At 48.3% G+C, this 19,052-nt stretch overlaps 1 protein-coding gene across 1 annotated transcript in view; it reads left to right on the forward strand.

The window, feature by feature from the left end:
* Window positions 1-1,168: 1,168 nt before the first annotated feature.
* The window catches only part of LOC104167574 (alpha-2-macroglobulin-like protein 1), a 24,723-nt gene continuing 6,839 nt past the window's right edge, over window positions 1,169-19,052 (forward strand). The window contains exons 1-25 of the mRNA XM_009707874.1: window positions 1,169-1,227; window positions 1,759-1,942; window positions 2,978-3,140; window positions 3,490-3,542; window positions 4,460-4,477; window positions 4,977-5,136; window positions 5,745-5,829; window positions 6,627-6,741; window positions 7,085-7,199; window positions 7,609-7,718; window positions 8,203-8,370; window positions 8,672-8,902; window positions 9,309-9,372; window positions 10,149-10,294; window positions 11,582-11,731; window positions 12,263-12,379; window positions 12,941-13,105; window positions 13,552-13,664; window positions 14,969-15,194; window positions 15,315-15,441; window positions 15,721-15,842; window positions 16,330-16,384; window positions 17,067-17,150; window positions 17,559-17,739; window positions 18,703-18,773. Of these exons, the coding sequence (XP_009706176.1) occupies window positions 1,169-1,227; window positions 1,759-1,942; window positions 2,978-3,140; window positions 3,490-3,542; window positions 4,460-4,477; window positions 4,977-5,136; window positions 5,745-5,829; window positions 6,627-6,741; window positions 7,085-7,199; window positions 7,609-7,718; window positions 8,203-8,370; window positions 8,672-8,902; window positions 9,309-9,372; window positions 10,149-10,294; window positions 11,582-11,731; window positions 12,263-12,379; window positions 12,941-13,105; window positions 13,552-13,664; window positions 14,969-15,194; window positions 15,315-15,441; window positions 15,721-15,842; window positions 16,330-16,384; window positions 17,067-17,150; window positions 17,559-17,739; window positions 18,703-18,773 (3,082 nt within the window). The remainder of the gene's footprint in view (window positions 1,228-1,758; window positions 1,943-2,977; window positions 3,141-3,489; window positions 3,543-4,459; window positions 4,478-4,976; window positions 5,137-5,744; window positions 5,830-6,626; window positions 6,742-7,084; window positions 7,200-7,608; window positions 7,719-8,202; window positions 8,371-8,671; window positions 8,903-9,308; window positions 9,373-10,148; window positions 10,295-11,581; window positions 11,732-12,262; window positions 12,380-12,940; window positions 13,106-13,551; window positions 13,665-14,968; window positions 15,195-15,314; window positions 15,442-15,720; window positions 15,843-16,329; window positions 16,385-17,066; window positions 17,151-17,558; window positions 17,740-18,702; window positions 18,774-19,052) is intronic.

Below are 19,052 nucleotides of genomic sequence, written 5' to 3' on the forward strand. Positions count from 1 at the left end.
TCAGCACTATTATTAAAGAGCACTGGGAAAGATTTCCAGGCACAGAACTGTAGCTGTCTGTGTTGTTAGGACAATCCCTAGTACATTTTGGCCTGGGTAACTCATGCTGCCTCTCACAAGTCTCGGGTGTGGTTTGTGAGTTAATGCCATCTGTGTACCGCTGACTACCAGCAGTTTGCATGGTGACCACGCTTTTCTGGAGGCCAGGTTGGTTAAACAGCACAATTGTCTACCTTTCCGTACTGGTTGTCATCAGCGCTAGAAAACGTCCCACGTGTTTAATTTGTGAGTTTTAACGCGACCCTCAGGTTCAAAAACAGAACCAAAAGGCTGTATCCCTGTACCCTAGACCTTTCAGACCCAGACATGAACAATGATGAACTGGAACCAGTTCCTGAGGCCCCCTCCTTGTGGATGGTACCATTGCTAATGGGTGTTACAGGAAACTGGTGGAGACCTCTTGTCAACCAGTATATGTTCCCATTTCCCTCGTTATATGCAGGGAAGGAGAAGGCAAAGTCATTTGGTCATTAGTGGTTGCTGGCTGCTGGTAGTGCTGCTACAGTGCTTCCTGATGGACGTGCAAGGATTGGCTCCCATTCTCAAGTCAGACAACCGAAGGAAATCCCCATAATCTGACCCAGAGCTACTGAGCCTCTGTCCCGAATGACGGCAATGCCTGCCGTGTGCTGGAGTGAGCCCTTGCTGCTGGCGGCACAGCGGCAATCCATCTCCAGCTGAAACAAAGGGACACAAGTGACAAGTGATCAGGACCTGGCCTGGGTCACTGATCAGCAAAGTTCTCGCTCGTTTTTGTTGGTTTGTTTGGTGTTTTGTTTGGTTTGTTTTTGTTTTTTTTTTTTTACCATGAAAAGTCCATTTATTGAAATGTCTGCATGGCAGCCTTGCAGGAGGGGATGTTCTGAACTAGTGGATGGCAGCCAAAGCGGCTGCTGTTGGTTATGGGGCACTGGGCACTGTACACCCATCCCTTCTGCTGCCTGCGTATCACCTCGGCAGTGACGAAGAGGTGGGGAGCGGCTGGCTCCTCCCCTCATCCCACCTCTTCATTTAGGCTGTGCTAGAAAGAAATTACCCCCCCTAAAAACAGCCTCAGTCATTTCAGAGGAAGAGGGCCATTGGAGATTGGGCAGCAAGAGCCCCCAAGATGAGGATAGCTGTCCTCCTGAGCCTTCTGTTCCACATTGCAGCTGCTTTTCACCAACTGTGAGTGATGCTGAACTTCTGTTTTGGTCTCTTTGTTGAAGGCATCAGTTTAGGTAGATGGACCACATTCCATGCCATCAGCTCCCGTGCTTCCTGCTCTATCAGATCACCCCAAAGGGTGGCTGAGTCATCTACCTTGCCTCCCATGCATTAGACTGACTCCTGGGAGTTAAAATACCAGCCACCTTTTTGGGGGGCTTCCAAGTCAGACCTTGGGCCCAGGGATATTTGCTTCTCCAGTTGCCATGAATCGCTGGTGTCTGGACCCTTCTTCTGAAGACTGCAAGGGATGGTTTGGGGGAGTTTGCGAGATGACTTGAGTAAGGGGTTTGAAAAAAATTATAGGGCTGTACTTAAGCTAATCAAGTAGAAACTATTTCTCCGGTTATCACTGTTGCTTTTGAATATGGACTGCAGCCATGGCACATTGCTGAAGAATTCTGCAGCAGTGGGCTGCTGCAGGGAAACTCTTTTGCATCTCTGAGCCCTCAACCTGATGCCACCACTGATGTCTTCTTTCCTCTGCTCCAGCCATTACCTGGTGGTGATCCCTGCAGATCTCCGGTACCCATCCACCCAAGTTGCCTGCCTCCATATCACCTGCTATGAAGCAAAGCTTCATGTGAATCTTGTCCTGGAGCGCTCTGCAGGACGTGAGCTCTTAGTTCAAGAAACCATCCAGAAGGAGAAGACTTTCATGTGCACTAAGTTCTGGGTGAGCTGCCCTAGGCAAATGTCATCACTGATTTTTCCCTTCAGGAACTGTAAATCCCTTGTGTTACTCCCTAACTAGCGGTGACACGGACAAGGTCTGCTTTGCCTTGGAGTGAGCCTGCTAGGAAGGGGAATGGATGGTGCCTAGGGATGTGTAGCCCAGCACGGTATCTGTTTGTCAGCACTGAATTCCCCTTCCGAATCTTAATTTTTAAATTAAAGTTACATTTGTTAAAATCTACCATAAGAAGAACCTACCTGTTTCCTTCTCTTCCAACTCAGACCAGATGAAGTAGCTTTGGCTCTTCTCTGAAGGACTTGCACAGCTCCACAGCTAAAGCTTGGGGAAACACTGGTTTGCATGACATACTGCAGCTTCTGTAGGACCTGAAGTCAGGAAGCAACTCAGCTTTTAGGAGCTACCCAAGAGCAGTTGGATGCAAATGGATAATCTTTTTATTTTTAAACAGCATCTTAGCACTTATTCATTGTTGGTGAGAGTTTAGCAAAGATCTAGGATAAGGCAGACGTGCCTAAACAGTATCCCTTCGGTTATACAGTGTATCCTGTGCTGAGGCTGCTGGAGTCTTTGGCTGCTGGAGTCAGGAAGACCCCCTGGTCGACTTTTCTAATATCTGGCTTTCTTACATGCTGGGTAGTTCTGAAAGCCTGGCATTTGAGGCTGTGCTACAGCTCGATCTCTCTCCTTTGATTCTTGGTTACCACCTCCCACCTTTCTGGCACCTGCCCATCTTCCTGAGCGAGCCTGAAGGCTTAGAGGTGGCAGGCACCTGCTTGTCACCAGAGGCAAAATTCCTTAACCAATGGGGAAAAGGACAGATTCCATCACGTGCAGGGCCTCCTGTTGTCATGTAGGACTGAGTGAGACCTGGATGTGACCTAGGTCCAGATATTGGAGGGGATGTCCTGGGACAGGTGGAGGGGGACTGGTTGGTTCTTCCTCTTTACTCTCAATTCCTGCTCAGGGCCTCCAGAAGATTACCCGGGGGCTCCATGCTCTCCTCTCTCTGTATAGGTTGCACCTCCAGCTGATGGCGCAGAGGAGATTGCCACTGTCAAACTGATCATCACAGGTGAAGGAGTCAGTACCGAGGAGAAGAAAAAGGTCCTGATCCGCAAGGCCAGGAGTGGCACCTTCATCCAAACAGACAAGCCCGTCTATCAACCGGGGCAGACAGGTGAGAGCTGCAAATGGGAGCAACCGTGGACCCTAGGCTTTCTGCTGGTAACACCATATGGAAAGCCTGCGATTGCCTGAAATTCATGGAGAGCTCTGGCAGAAGGCTTTGAGACAATATCTCTTGTTGAGTGATGTTTTCAGTGGTTGCAGTGTCCAGCTTGTGACTGTGAAGTTGCAGAAGGCAGTAGGTCATTGTCCATGGTATCTTACATGTGGGAATGTCCATGTCAGATGTGACCACAAATGTGTATAGAATGGAGACAGGAGCTAGGGAAACAGATAGAGCAGGGGTCTGTAGGGAAGGACTGAGATCTGATAAATATTTTCCCTGATTTCCTTGCTTTTAGTGAAATTTCGCATCGTGACTCTGGATGAGGAATTCATTGCACTCAACGATTCGGTAAGCCAGCCCTGGGGGGCGGTGGAAGAGGCTGCTTTGTTCCATGCGTGGATCCTACTTCCTTTCTACCCTGCTCATCTGCCAAAGCTCCAGCTTTCCCACATTTGTCCCTGGGCCCGGCTTGATGAGTGTCCAGAGGAGAACTGTAACTCAAGTAAAAGCTGGTAACTCAGGAAGATGGCAGAGGTGTACATGTCTGTTGCTCATCTTGGTAAAATGGTCATGCAAGGACAGGCATGGGACATACTGATTCCTGATGTGACGGTGTCGTGTGGGGAGTGAATAGTTTGCAAGTCAGGTTTTGCTGGATGTATGGTGGGGAGGGGATGCTCTTAATCTGGCTCCTATGAGTTGGAACATGGGAAATTCTAATTAGACATTAAGATAAACTTTTTCATTGCGATGATGATCAGATATTGAAACAGGTGCCCAGATGGAGGCATTTACATCCTTGGAGATGTTCAGAACTCAGCTGGAGAAGACTATGAGCAATTTGCTTTAGGAAGACATGCTTCATCAGGGTGTTGGACTAGATGACCTCCAGAGGTTCCTTCCAAACTATGTGATCCTATATGTCTGTAACCCCCTTAAGACTACAACTGAGCCAGAGCTAGGTCTGTTTGGACAGGGACTGTTCCTGATGGAGGATGCTGCCAGGAAGCCATTAGCCAGTGCTGGGTGACCTCCAGATTGGCTTTTCCTTTCCCTTTCTCCAGGCCTTACTGTAATGGATCTACCTAGTTTTTCTCCGTTTTGGTAACGTTTGTTTTACTTTATCTTGTTGTCAGTGCTCTAATTTTCCAAATCACTAGCTGCACATCTGTCAGAGAAGGCTCTGCATCTGAAGTACCTTATGATGTGTGTTGCTGGCATGTGTTTCTGTCTCTTAACTTTTTTGCCTTTTTTTCCCCCCCCAGATTTCCCTGTTTCTCCAGGTAAGCGATCCTGAAATCTAGTGTTACAGTAATGTTGATGGCAGCCATTTCACTGGGCTATTCATATTGACTTCCTGGTAAAACTTGGGGTGGAGTAGTAGAACTTAAAGCTTTCTTAAACTAACATACTCCTTACAGCTTCTTGTTTATGCACTTATGTGAGGTTATGCTCCCTGTTACTTCACTAGAAAACTGAGTTGTTTTAGGCTTGCAAGAGTATAGACAGATCGGCGTAGACCTTTCTGAAAAAAGTTAGAACTGTGAAGGATCTTTCCTTGAGATCAGAATTTAGATAAGTGTAGAAGACAACTCGGATGCTGGGAGCAGAATCTGAGCATTACATTGTCTTCAAAATTTCTTGACTAACCTTGTACCAAACCTCATTCCTTAGCTATAAAACCTGGTAGTCTACAGCACTGAAATCCTGAAGCTTGATTCCTATGGAGTGTGGATCAGTGAGATGCTGGAGCCACTCTTTCTTCCTTTCTTGTGGGTGTAGGACCCTAAGAACAACCGGATAGAGCAGTGGCTGAATGTGGTGCCCCAAGACGGCATTGCAGATCTGTCTTTCCAGCTAAGTGATGAGCCTCTGCTGGGGACGTACGTCATCAACGTAACCAACGTGAAAGCATACAGCAGCTTCTCCGTTGAGGAGGATGGTATGAGCACGTGGGGGATATGTCTGAGCTGCAGAAAGGACCTTGCACTCTTGATCTGGGAAGCTGGGTGTTTATTCCATGACAACCATCCTGGGAGCAAATGGGAAAAGTAATAGTATCTGTCATAGAAAAGAGTCTGAGCTGAGACTCAGGAGAGAGATGGCTTTGGGACCTTGGGTCAATGTGTGGAAGGAATGGTGTGCATGGCCCCAGACCTTTGACACAGCTGATTCCTGCAGATCTCTGCGTCAGACAAAACAAGGTCATTTAGAATGGGCTTTTCCAGAGAGTATAAAGTCCAGTGCCATCCCACTTCTCTTCCATCCCCTAATTAACTGTGCTGGGAGGCTAGTCTTCTCTCAGTGCAAATACCTGTCGGAAGTGCAGGGACATGGACATGTTTGGGTTTTAGTTTGGGAAGGAGCAATCAACCAGCGACTACACACAAATCTGTTAAAGAAACCAGGGAAATCTTCCCTTTCCCCCTCTCACCACCTTCCTTCTCCATTTCCTGACTCTCGTTCCACCATAGTCTATCTTCATGTTGATTCTCTGAAAAGGCAATCTTTAGCCAGTGTTTTCTACAGTCCTCTGTTTTTTCCTTCCAGTGCTGCCAAAATTTGAAGTGATCTTTGAGGCGCCAAATCAGGTTTATGTGCTAGATAAAACCTTCCCACTCTGGGTGTGTGGCAGGTGAGGATTCTGCTTGGAGGGATGGCCCTGTACTCATTTCTGGCCTGATGAGCACAAGATGGCTGGGTAACCAGGAGGAACTCAAGGGGGGGAATTTACTACACTTCAGTTACAGGAGGCCAGAATCTCCCAGGGCAGCTGTTTATACCCTGATCCAACACAAAACATTCCTGTAACTGTCCTTCTGGTACTCTAATGTCCCTTTTCTACAAACAGTCCACAAGTCTCTAGCCACAAAACCTGGGGGAAGAACGGACCCTTTGACAAACAGCCATTTGGGGGGCAGAACATGGCAGAGGTTTGGGGTTCATCTCCCTGGGCAATGAAGGGAAGCTTTTCCAGATTATGCTCTAGCGGAAACTAGAGAGAGGCAAAAAAGAATTGTCCCAGGTAGAGTCCAAGGCCAACGCTAGGGTTAACGGCCTCACGTGAAGGTGCTCTCTTAATGAAAGGCACTTTCTTAATCACCCATGCTTCTGCTCATAAGATGATGCGTGCCTTCAGCCGATCCTGGTGATGCTGATGTAAAGTGCAGAGCTCTGTGCTGAGTCAGCACCTACAACACTCTGGTTTCCTAGAATAGATTAATTTGGCACTAATTATATCGCAGAGCCCTTGATCACCTATCACTGCAGTACCCTAACCTGACCCTGCTTACTGGGTCAGGGCTCCTGGACTTGCTATATGGTTGCCAGTTGAATATCAATGAATAAGCGATCTCTGGGGCTATGCAGAGCAAGCCCTGTGTTCTCTCACTGTGTGTGACCGTCTCTTCCTTTCCCTGCTCCCCCAAACAGATACACCTATGGGAAGGGTGTCCAGGGGATGTTTCGCGTAAGCCTTTGTCAGAAGATAGCCCCATTCCTGCCCAGTGCTTCAAAACCTGATCTCTGTCAGGAATTCAACAACCAGGTGAGATGCTTAGCAGGAGCTGAGCAGTGTTCAGGGAGGTTTGGGCTCAGCCCCAGGGTAAGGCAAGGCTGCTGGAGGCTTTAGCTGAAATAATAGTGATGGTACTCCGTGGTTTTGGCTGCTTGGCCGGTGGTCTACTGGTGCTGCCGCTTACTAACTGTGCCTGGTGCCTGTGAGTCTGTGACTGGGTGTGCATCGTGTGCCTGCTCCGCGTCCTGGGCTGCTATGTCAAAAGACAAGCTCCTTGAGAGCAGGGACGTTGCGCTGCTGTTTCTGCACCGTTTGGGTAACTTCTGACATAAGCGCCTTGCTCAGACCTTGTTTCCTCTCTCTGTACTTTCAGACAGACGAGACGGGTTGCTTCTTCACAAATGTGAGCCTGTCGTCCTTCAGTCGAGACTTTCGGTACTATCGGGACAGCATAGATGCAGAGGCTTCGCTGGTAGAGGATGGCACAGGTAACTCATCTGGAAACATCTCTGATGGCTGGGAAGAGGCATGTGAAGATGCACTAATCTTGCCAAGAACACTTTCAGGCTAGCAAGGGCTTTCTGAGCCCACTGGGGCCTGCCATCTAACCTCACAGATAAAGTCAGAGCTGGCAGTTCCTGACAGCACGACATGCTCGCTCTGAGTACCTGCGGTCTCAGGTGGTGAAGCTTAGGGACCTCTCTAAGGGCTAGAAGTAAATGGGAGGAAGACTGGATACCCAGAGCCCTGGGCAGATCATCTCCCTGGTATGAAATGTGTGTGCAGCTGAACATGTGCATCAGTATTGCCAGTGGGTCACTCTGCAGGGAAATTCCTGAGGGGTGCTTGGCTTTCTTGCTCCCTCCGTTATGTTTCTGTTTCACTGCTTTCATTCAGAGATACACGTCAATGCTTCCCACAAATTACTCATCTCCAAGATTGGCGGGATGGCCTTGTTTGATGATGTGAATTCTTACTACCACGCTGGAGAAATGTACAGGGGGAAGGTAATTCCCAGTAATTACAGTCCTTTGGAGGGGAGAGCGTGAGCAATGCCTTCACAGCGACTGTTACCTAGCGTCTTCTCTGACCTCACCTCCAGCCAGGGGCTTGGGAGGGCATGAATGACTCCCAGAGACAAAACTCTTGATTTGTCAAAAGTGAGAATGACACCAAAGACTGCCATTTGCCAAACAAACCTTGAGTAGCAGCAGCTGTGGGGATCCATATGTGGGGTGCAAACCCGAACATTTGGAATTTCAGCAGCTGGGAGGCCTTTTGCTGTAAAGGGGTAGCGGGCGTGGGGGTGAATGAACACAGTAGTGCAAGTGATAATAGGAGGTGACCGGTAACAGTGTTGATAATATTGTTAGTGACTGAAAGAGTGACCTTGCTGTCTTTGGAAATGCTGCTTCTGACTTGGAGAAGCAGGAGATTCTCTCCACTGATTAGACTTTTCTGCACTTCTCCCGCTCATCACGATGTTCTCAGATTAAAGTCATTGACTACCAAGGCATGGCAGTGAAGCACAAAAAAGTCCTCCTCATAGTAAGCTGCGGTGAGCAGCGATTTAAGCAGAGGTACATCACTGGGGACTCTGGGACAGCTTCATTTAGCCTGAACACGACTGCTTGGAACAGCACCTCAGCCTCGCTGGAGGTAAGTGAGGAAGGGTCTGCCTTGTTGGCAGGAATACGCGTGCATCTCAGAGCTATTTAATGCCCCACGGACATCTCCCTTATTCCTTCTTGAAGGATGCTAATTCAAACCTGAAACACCTCAGCATGTTCTGGATCTTGACCCCCTCTGAGAGTTTATTCTCCAGATCCCAGTTGCTTTCCTCATGAACTCTCCACACAGAGACCTGTGCTGTGGTGTTGCTCAGACCCAATCTGAGCTTCTTACCAAGCCGCGCTAGAGAAATTAACAGTTTGCTTGGTTTTTTTTTTTGTCTCACCAGGCAAGTGTCCTGCATCAAGATTTGGATAGAGAGCCTGGGACAGTTGATTTGAGTTACCAGCGAGCCTCTCATGTCGTACGTCCATTCTACAGCACCAGCAGGAGTTTTCTCTCTATTGTCCGTGTGCCGGAAACAATGCCCTGTGGTGAAAAGCAGGCCATTCAGGTGGACTTCAGAATTTACCCGGAGGACGTGGAACATGGACCCAAGCGTGTCATTTTCTCCTACTTTGTGAGTTTCTGGGGAAGTGCTAGTGGGTGATGGCTCAAGGCGCAAGATCAGCATCTCCTACAGATTCAAACCTGATATTTGATAGATTTGGCTCAGCCTGGGGCAGGTAGCTTATCCTGGGCTGGATCCTGGTTTCGATCCTGGGGCTGCAGTAATAGCAAGAAAGGCAGGAACCTTTCTTTTGGGCTCTACACAGGTGCAGGGCAGGTGTTGGCCTTACCTGTCCTCCATCAAGTCTTGATCCCCTGAGCTCTCCCTGCGACCTGAGAGCGAGTAAATCTCATATCCCTCCCCTTACCCCCATTTCATTTCCAATTTCAGGGGTACTTTGATCTCAAAGTGATTGCATAGTGATCTCAAAGACTATGTGACTGACATTCCCTTCCCTTTCTGTATTCTTCCCTAGGTCACAGGGAAAGGAGGAATAGTCCATGCAGGTCAGAAGACTGTTTGGGTTGGGCTACCAAGAAGTAAGTGCACTCTTCTCTTTCATATCTAGCAAGCAGTCGGTGGCCTGTGGCATCCTGTCTTATTTGGATATGTGATATAAGCCTCTTTGCAATTTATAGCTGGCTCACTGCTTTTCTGTTGCATCAGAGCAGCGTGCCTTTCCAGCTTTCCTGTTTCCTTTACCCTCCTGCTTGATACTGAGATAACAATACTCAACGTTTCCCAGCCCATAGGCTCATCCTCTGTGGTCTTCATTTTCAAAGTCTCCTTTCGCTGCCCCTGCCAAGTGGCATGAAACTACAGCCTTACCCTCTCTCAAAACTCTCCTCCTTTAATTTGTAATCGTGTCTACAAATAATCTGAGTAGTTAGGATGCCACAGGTTATTGTTTTGATGGGTGTTGACTCGTTGTTGTCTACTTCTCCAGCTCTTTTTTTTTTAAACCTGAATTGTAGGTACTTTGGGACAAAGGTCACCTCTTTGTTAGTGATGGGATGGGAGATGTTTGGTGATGGGAGGCTTTGAAAGATATGAGACTCTCACTCTTTGTGGAGCTAAACTTGAACTCCAAAGAACTGTTTCATCTCCTTGAGGCCACGAACAGAACCAGGAGGAGTCTTTTGCTGGTCTTGAATACCAGATCCAGAGATGTGCTGATTGTTTCAGTGGTCTCCAGAAATCTCCTTGGTCCTGAAAGACATGAGGAAAGGAAACAGGCACATGCAGAATGGCAAAAGCCGTTCAGAGTCCATTTTCACTACCAAATCTACTTTTCTTCCCTCTCTCTTCCATCTAGTGCTGAGAGGCTTCTTCTCCATCCCTCTTACCTTCAGCTCGATCTATGCCCCAACTCCAAGACTTGTTGTTTATGTTATCTTCCCTAATGGAAAAATCATCGCTGATTCTGCCGTCTTCAGTATCTCCATGTGTTTCAGAAATAAGGTAGGGTTTGTGTCTGAGGCCATGACCAAGTTTGTGAGACTGTATGGGTCTACTGCAATGAAAGAAGAGACTGAGGAATACATAATATGTGTATAAGCTGTGTGTGGCTGATACTGTGTGGGATGCTGTCACGTGAACTGCAGTATATGAATGGGGAAGTGTGCTGTGATGGATGGAGCAAGTATGTGCTGAGCATTGTGGGGGCTGCTGCAATGTTTGGGAAAGGCAGAGAGCTGCTGTGTCTATCTCCATAGGCTTGCGTAGCTACTGCAACCCAGTAGGATCACAGCCCAGCACAGGTTGTTGGTGTGATTCCACCTAAAAGTGGCCGACAAGAAAGCTGGGGAGGGACTTTTGACAAGGGCATGTAGTGATAGGACAAGGGGCAATGGCTTTAAACTGGAAGAGGGAAGATTTAGATGAGATGTTAGGCAGAAATTCTTCACGGTGAGGGTGGTGAGGCAGTGGCAGAGGTTGCCCAGGGAAGCTGTGGCTGCCCCGTCCCTGGAATTGTTCAAGGCCAGGTTGGATGGGGCTGTGAGCAACCTGGTCTGATGGAAGGTGTCCCTCCCCATGGCAGGGGGTTGGAACTGGATGGTCTTTAAGGTCCCTTCCAACCAAAGCATTCTGTGATTCGTGGGGAGCTCAAGGCTGCTCTGCTGCTGCAGCAGATACTTAGGTTTGTTAGCATGCAGTGTTGGGAAGACAACTGAAAGTGGCCGATGGGAGAAGTGGATTTTCCTGGCCATCCGGAAAGGGCTGAGCACTTGTGATCATTGTGACATGCATGGTAATCCATGGGAATCTGCTTTCTTGACTGTGTCTTGCACTCCGAAGATGAACTTCTGAGGATTGGCATTATCCCTGCTCCACAGCTGTTTCTCTGCCACGGCCAGTCAGATGTAAGCAAGAACAGGAATTGCTTCAGGAAACTGAGACCAACCCCACAAAGACCCTGGAGATAAGGAAGAGGCTTATTTTTGATTTGGGGCTCCAAAAGGAGCAGAAAGACAGCTGTGTGAGATGTGTGATCATGGCTGGCTGGTTTGCTTGGGTAAAGAGAACGCTATGCTCTGACACAGGAATGTCTGCCACCTTTCCTGTTAGAACCTCAGGGTGATGGGTTTTTAAATACCTTTTAGGAGTCTTTGGGAGGTTCCTTCAGGTTTCCATGGAAGGCAAGTCCTTGGAAACTTGCCTATGTAGGTCCTTTCCCCGCTCAGGAAGCCGTAAGGTGGCCAGCAGCAGAAATATCACTCAGGTATTGCCTGTATTCTTCCCATCCAGGTGGAACTGGGCTTCTCAATGCCGGAGGCTCTTCCTGATTCAGAGGTTGATCTCCAGCTGCTGGCAGCTCCTGGGTCCACGTGTGCCGTCTGGGCTGTGGATCAAAGCGTCCTTTTGCTGAAGCCAGGAAAAGAGCTTAGCAGCTCCTCGGTGAGTAAACCTGCTCTGACTTCTTCCCTTCCCTTGTTCTGACATCAGAGGGAGGGAGACAGACAGACCATCGCATCTGTGCAGAGCTCATCTCCCAAGGAACTCAAAGCACTGCCCAGAGGGATCGGCAGCGCTCTCACTGCGGCACGGGTAAGGATTAGGGGGCACGCGTTAAGAAAAATGTTGAACATCACCCGGTGCACCAGTGGTAAATCAGCTTCTGTTGTTCTGGTGCTTAGGGACATGGTTTAGCGGTGGGCTTGGCCATGCTGCATTTATGGTTGGACTCGATGATCTTAAAGGTCCTTTCCAACCTAAACGATTCTGTGATTCTATGTTCAGTTCAGCGGATTGTGCTGGCTCTGTCAGAGGAGAGTTGGGGAAGAGTGACAGTGAGCCTGGGCTTTCTGGCATGTGTTCACGCACGGTAGCCAGGAGCAATTCCAACAGGCTTTGGATGTTTGACAGGAAGGGAATGCCAGATTTTACTTGTGCTGATTTTTTTTTTTTCACTTTTTCTTGCTTTCTCAGATCTATGGGCTGTTCCCATCTGTTTATAACTCCAGGTATCCTCGCCAAGTGTCGGAAGATGATCATTCATGCGGGTTCCCATATTCTGATGAGCCTGATGTGTTTACAGCATTCAGGGTAAAAATGGTTGATTTGGTGGGTTGGGATAATTGATGCACTGAGGGAAGTGTGGCGCCCTGACTTTACCAATATCCTAGGGATGCCGTTACAGACAGTACAGGGAACGGGTCCAGTTTAGATCCTTGTAACTCATTTGTTAGTTGAATAAGCGACTTGAAATGTTGACCAAGAAGAAATTGTTGTGTGGTTACTGCACTTTGATTGTGTGATTCAGGATACCAAGGATGATTGGTTACTTTAATTGGATTTCACATAGTTTGTTTAATCTCCACAGCATAAGCAATTGCACTCTGCAGGCTGAGAGGGCATGGTACCTACATGACCACGTGTTTGAAAAAGAACAAATTTGGCTGACTCAGGCCAGATGAATTAACTCAGAAGACCTCATTTTCTCCTTGCTGAGGATCTGAATAATTCCCTCTTAGAATGAAGCAAGAGAATATTTTGCCAAGCCAGAGGACAACCAAGTCTCTGCATGAGGGGGGAAGGAGGCAAAGGGTAGAGGGCAGAGAGGAGAGGACAAGCTTCTGGTGCATCCATTCTTTCTTTTTCATGCAGGACATGGGGTTGAAAGTTATGTCCAACACCAATATCAGGAAACCCAGAATGTGTCCAACCACTCCATCGACAACTATGCTGCAGGAAACAGGAATGTTGCCTTCCAAGCCCACGCTGATGTTTGCCCAGCCCCATAAAGCATATAACAGTAAGCATCTGCTGACTGTTTCTTCTTACATGGGATGCTTCGTCTTTCAGGTGAAAGCAGTCCTGGGTTTGAGCTAAGAGGCAGTGCTTGCTGTAATTGCAAAGGGAGGAGAAGGAGCGTTCCCTGACCCTAAAACTGTTGTGTTAGTGTGAGGCTGCCGGGGGCTCATGGCATCCAGTTCTGAAATGTTAGTGGGCTGTCTGAATCCCAGGGCTTATCTCTGAGGTGAGGGAATGGATGCCCTTCCCGTGGTGCCTACAAAGGCAAGTAAGGCCTGAAGCACCTCTCTCATTTGAAATGAGGCAAGAGATTTTAAAATTTGGCGTAGCACCTTCTGTTCCAGTGCTGTGCTTCCCAAGAGCTGACTGGATGACCTGTAGCCTGGGCTGGGCTGGAGCTCCTGTGCTCTAAACCAGGGTCTGAGGACCCTATGGTGACTGGGTCTTTGTTGTTTCCCGCAGAGCATCTGACAACATCTACCTATCGGCCCACTATGTTTTCACCAGTTTCTTCAGCTGAAGAGAAAATGCACAAGCATTTCCCCAAAACCTGGATATGGGATTTGTATTCTGTAGGGTGAGTAAACTGAGCAGGGGGGGGGTCTGGGCTGGGTGGCTTAGTGTGACTGGAAGTGGCAGCAGATACAACTGAGTTTAGATCATAAGGTACTGAGGAAGATGCCAAAGGACATATGACATGGGGCTCATACCTGTCAGGCCGTTTATCACCGGAGCCGATGTGTGCATTGAATGCATTTTCGTCTACTAGATGTTCATACAGAAGTATTGTCCATCCATGGGAGGTAGTTGACATGGGAAGACAGGAAAGTGGATGCGGTGCAGCAAAATAGCTTGGTTTACTGCCTGCGCTCTGCTTGTGGTAGCCCTGTGAGGCAGGATTTCCCAATCTGTGCTCCCAGGATGTATCCCGGGATGCAGGGGAGGGTGATCTCCACCGAAGTCCAACACAGGACTGGGAGTTGTGCTCTGAGAGAAAGGCTCAGTGAGTACACAGGGTTTGCTGAGGGAGCTTTTGGAGATCTTTCATCTCTGGCTTTAAGAATTTCTTGTCTGGTGTCTGGAGACTGGAGTCTGCTGGGGCCAGATGCCCCCACATCTTCCCTCTCCCACCTCCACTGCCCTTCCAGCTACATCCATCTCTTCACCCCTAGCAGCAGATATCTCCTATGTGATTTGTCCACCAGCCTAAGATGAGCAACCAAAGGTTGTTGTATGTTGTATGTGTTGCTTTCCTGTATATACCTGGCAAAAGTGAATGTCTCCAGTTATGGAGTCAAATAATATCGCTAACTTTAGGTAGGGCTGGTTTTGTGTCTGCTGTGGTTGCAGCCACAGAACAACCTGCTGCTCTCAGACGTTGGGATGTGGGCACAAGGCAAGTCTCTGCCCTGTCTTCATGTTGGACTTTAAGCTGCCAGTGTCTCACAGGAAGGTGAATGGCTGGATCTGTCTCTTCTGCCAAGTTCTACTGATGTTGAGGCAGTCCTGTTGCTCTTCTGGTGTCTGGATCTCCATCCCTAAGCCAAGAAGCATAAAACTAGTGACATCTGCAAACCATTTTTAGCTGTGCAAAGGGCAAGCACCGTCTGAGAAAAGCACTGAGTGCGATTGATGGCATCTTGCAGCCATGTAACCTATTGTCAAAAATGTTCTGTTGATGGAAGCATCTGAGGCAGGGGTCCCTGCTTCTACAAGGACCTACTTGTAACCCTACAAGGACTACAAGTTCAGCAGAGCTTAGGGGTTAGACTGAGGTTAGGGGACGGGGTGCACTGGAGAGAAGGGCCCAGATCAGGTCACCTTGTGCTGCATGCAGCAAGATTCAGTAAAATGCTTCTGTTGCTGTCTACTTCTCCTCAGTCCCAGCGGGAGCAAGAACGTGACTCTCACTGTACCTAACACCATCACAGAATGGAAAGCAGGGATGTTCTGCACAGGACCTAATGGCTTTGGACTTGCTCCAACCTCCAGTCTGCTTGTTTTCAAGCCCTTTCTTGTGGACCTCACACTGCCATCTTCTGTGATCCAGGGTGAGACCTTCATCTTGAAGGCCACAGTCTTCAACTACCTGCAGAGATGCATGAAGGTGGGTGAGCCCTGACAGGCTCTGCAAGAAAAGCAGGGTATGGGTGGGTAGGAGATGGCTGAAATCTATGGCCTGTGATGTTTCTCTTGTTACCACCTGCCATCCTTGCTGCGCCTTCAGATCCAAGTGACCCTGGAGGAGTTTGCACACTTCCAGCTGAAGCCATGCAAAGGCTGTGTCTACAGCAGCTGCTTATGTGCCGGTGAAGCCAAGACCTTTCAGTGGAGTGTCACAGCTGAGCAACTGGGTGAGAAGAGGTGGTGGAATTGGGACCAATTGGTGAGGCTAAGGTGGGGATGTTTTGTAAGAACTGACATGGAGTGAGGAGTTGTTTGCCCTGTTCACCAAAGAGTACTCGTTTGCCTTCCTCCTAAGGTCATGATTACTCGTGAGTCTATGCTAGGAGGTACAGAACCATATAGGACTCTCATCCAATTTTTTGTTGTCGACAGGTGACTTCTATTGTATTAATGGGAACTGCTTCCTCAGAAGATATTTTATGCACCTGAATGTGTGTTATTTTCAGGGTTCATGAACATCACCCTCAGCACAGAGGCTGTGGCCACCGAAGAGCTCTGTGGCGAAGAGATACCGTTTGTCCCAAACCAAGGACAGAAAGACACGATCATCAAAATCCTTCTAGTCCGGGTCAGACAAGCTGTTCTGTTACCTAGACCTACAAGTGGGCTTTGTGCAATTCCCAGATTTTGTGTGGGTTAATTTTGGGAGTTACCCTTTGCTATTCAAGGTGTATAATCAGAATCTGAGGGGCTGAGCTGGGCCCAACCATGAGGGCTGGTGGATGTGGAAGGTAGAGGGGTATCCTCCACTTCATACCATGGAAAACTTTAAATATGTACACTCTTTTATGTCTTCGTTTCTGAGCTCCCTACTGAATGTTACAGCATCGGTTTCACAGACTTTCAGAAGTTATAATATTCTGAAAATATGTGCTCTTTTCTTATCTGAAATGAAAATGACTGACAATAATTTACATTTTTATGTGATAATGATGTTACTCCAGCTGACTCTCCAGCCTAAACTAGGATTTTGTCCATATCTATTTCTAATCCACTTGTAATCCTGTTTCTCTCCTGTGTGCTCATTATAATGCTACTTTTATGTGCTCCAACAGCCAGAGGGAGTGTTGGTAGAAAAGGCTCACAGCTCCATCCTGTGTCCCAAAAAAGGTAGAGAGATTGTTTTCATCTTTCACCCTGCACATACCCCCCTTCCTGCCAAACCACCTCCTGGCTCTTTCCACTTGTTGAAATATTTTCTCTGTCAACACGTCCAAGATACAGAAGCATTCTCTAATTGTGGTGCCAGCTAGAGCTTCCCATGGGTAAGGATGTGGGGATGTTGTTGTTTAGCATCAACATCCCTGACGCTGATGGGACGGCTTCAGGCCTTTTTCACCTGTGGTCATAAAACCAGACTATTGAACATGGCAAGGCTGGAGGACATGACTTAGGATTGCTGTTCCTGTCTTGAATTTTATGGTGTATGAGGGGGCCGTTAGCAGATTTTGAGAGCATAAGGTGCATTGAGAAGACATACCTGCAACTGAAATCTGAAACAAGATGGAGTAACTTATGTAGAAAAGAGCAGGTGGCTTTGACCATAGAGGGTTTCCAGGAGAAAATCCTCTCAACCTCTTTAGAAGGAAGACTGTTAGGATAGCGCGGTCACCATGAGGCGGATGGAAGAAGTTGAGGGTGGAATGGGACAGGGGTTTTGAGGTGATCTGCAACCTCTGTGACGGGAAAATGAGATATTAGCACAGAACAATCTTGAACAGTTTTTGTGGATTTTGAAGGCTGTTTCCATCATAATCTCTTTCTTTTTGTCCTCCCCACCCACTGATGTCAGGGAATCCAGCACAGGAGTCTGTGTCCCTGATGTTGCCTCTAAACGTGGTTGAAGGTTCAGTCAGAGCGACCATCTCAGTCACCGGTAAGGAATTCAGCTATGATGGTACCTTTGCCCATCCCATATCTCTGAGTTTAACCCTAGGAAAGCCCAAACCCAGAACCACCCCCACGCTTTCTGAGGTTTCCAAGGCTCCACTGCCTTGTTCTTCCCCTGTGTGTGGCTACGTTTCCTAATTCCCGATAACCTAAAACACTCAGCAAGGGAGAGAATGTTCTGTTTATGGTCTTCCTCTGCCAGGATGGGAATGTGTACAGTCCATATGGAGAGGGCACAGGGAACTGATAAGCTGGCTGGACAGAGGTGCCCTCACACTGCTGTGCTGGGGCTGTCTTGCCTGGTGCACTGCTGGGAACGGGTCGCAGGTAGGAGGAGGTGAATCTCCAAGCCCCCTGCCCAGGAGGTGGTCAGGATGCTTATGCTCTGTTCCAGGTGACCTCATGGGGACGGCACTGCAGAACCTGGACCATCTGGTGCAGATGCCCCACGGCTGTGGGGAGCAGAACATGGTGCTCTTTGCCCCCATCGTCTATGTGCTGCAGTACCTGGAGAAGACGAGGCAGCTGACCCCTGAGATCAAGGAGAGGGCAACAGGATTCCTGCGCAATGGCAAGTACAACCGACCCCCCTTGCTCCTCTGCCTTCCCCTGTGTGCTAACAGTCCCGAGTGCCTGCTTCCCTTCTACCCAGAGCACTCAACCACCCAATTCCGTTCGCAGTGATTTTGTTGCAAATACCATTCTGAGCGTTAATGTCCTATCCTGCTTCCCAGGGTACCAGATACAACTGCAGTATCAGCACCCTGATGGTTCCTACAGTGAATTTGGTACCAAGGATGAGTACGGTAATACTTGGTAAGCCCTGGGCTCTCTCTCTGCTGTCTACCTGCTGTCTGAGAGCCTGAAGATGGGCAGCTTTCTGCTTCCAGCATTGAATTCTTTCAGTCCTATTGGACCCAAAGTGTTCCAGATGCTTTGTGGGTTAGGGCACTCCAGGGGTATGCAGCTGTCCTTGGGATGAACTGTTCTTGAACGAGCAAATTAGGAATAGCGCAACAATAGGTGAGGAGAGACCTGTCAGTTTCAAACTCCCATTTTTTTCTTTCTCCTCAACTTCTGCTTAGATTCTTTCTTTCCACTCATTCTTCCCTCACTCTCATTCACTCCATCTCTTTCTGCTTCTCACTTCCCTCTCTCATGCCTTTTTTCCTGTTCTCTCCCTGACCAGGCTGACTGCATTTGTGGTTAAATGCTTTGTCCAAGCCAAGCCCTACATTTTCCTGGACAACAGGACCATCCAAGCTGCTCTCACCTGGCTGGAGTTCCACCAGCTTCCCAACGGTTGCTTCAGAAACGTGGGCCAACTTTTCCACACAGCCATGAAGGTAGGAGCCAGAGCACCTTGACGGACAACTAAAAGCAGTTCTTGCCAAGTGTACTGGTAATTGTTTAGTTCACTTTCCTGTGTCATTCTGCTTTCTTGCGTGGGAGTAATCCAGGGACCTTTGCTGAAAAGCTTCAGGTCTTTATGTATTAACTTTCCCAGCTTTTGGGATGTTTATGCTTTTTGCAGGGAGGTGTGGATGGGGAAGTCCCCTTGGCCGCCTACATCACTGCTGCATACTTGGAGGCAGGAGAGACACCAGAGGTAAACATTGGGATTCTTTGCCGTGCTCTTGCCTTAAGATCTGAATCCTGAAGAGCTTAGTGGTGTCACTAAGGCAGGCAACAGAGCATCTTGGAGAGGCTTGTGGACAAAGTAGTAGGGTGGGAGAGGAAGAACTTACCAATTCTGAGGAAAAAGCCTCAACTATCCCTTGAGGAGGACATCCCTGGCAGGGGAGAAGGTGAGGTTAGACTACTGGGAGCCTTTGGAGTTCATGGGTAAATACTATGCCCATTTCCCAGGCTTTGGCTGCTCATTCCT

The sequence above is a fragment of the Cariama cristata genome, unplaced genomic scaffold (assembly GCF_000690535.1).
Source record: "Cariama cristata isolate BGI_N322 unplaced genomic scaffold, ASM69053v1 scaffold8439, whole genome shotgun sequence".
NCBI lineage: Eukaryota > Metazoa > Chordata > Aves > Cariamiformes > Cariamidae > Cariama > Cariama cristata.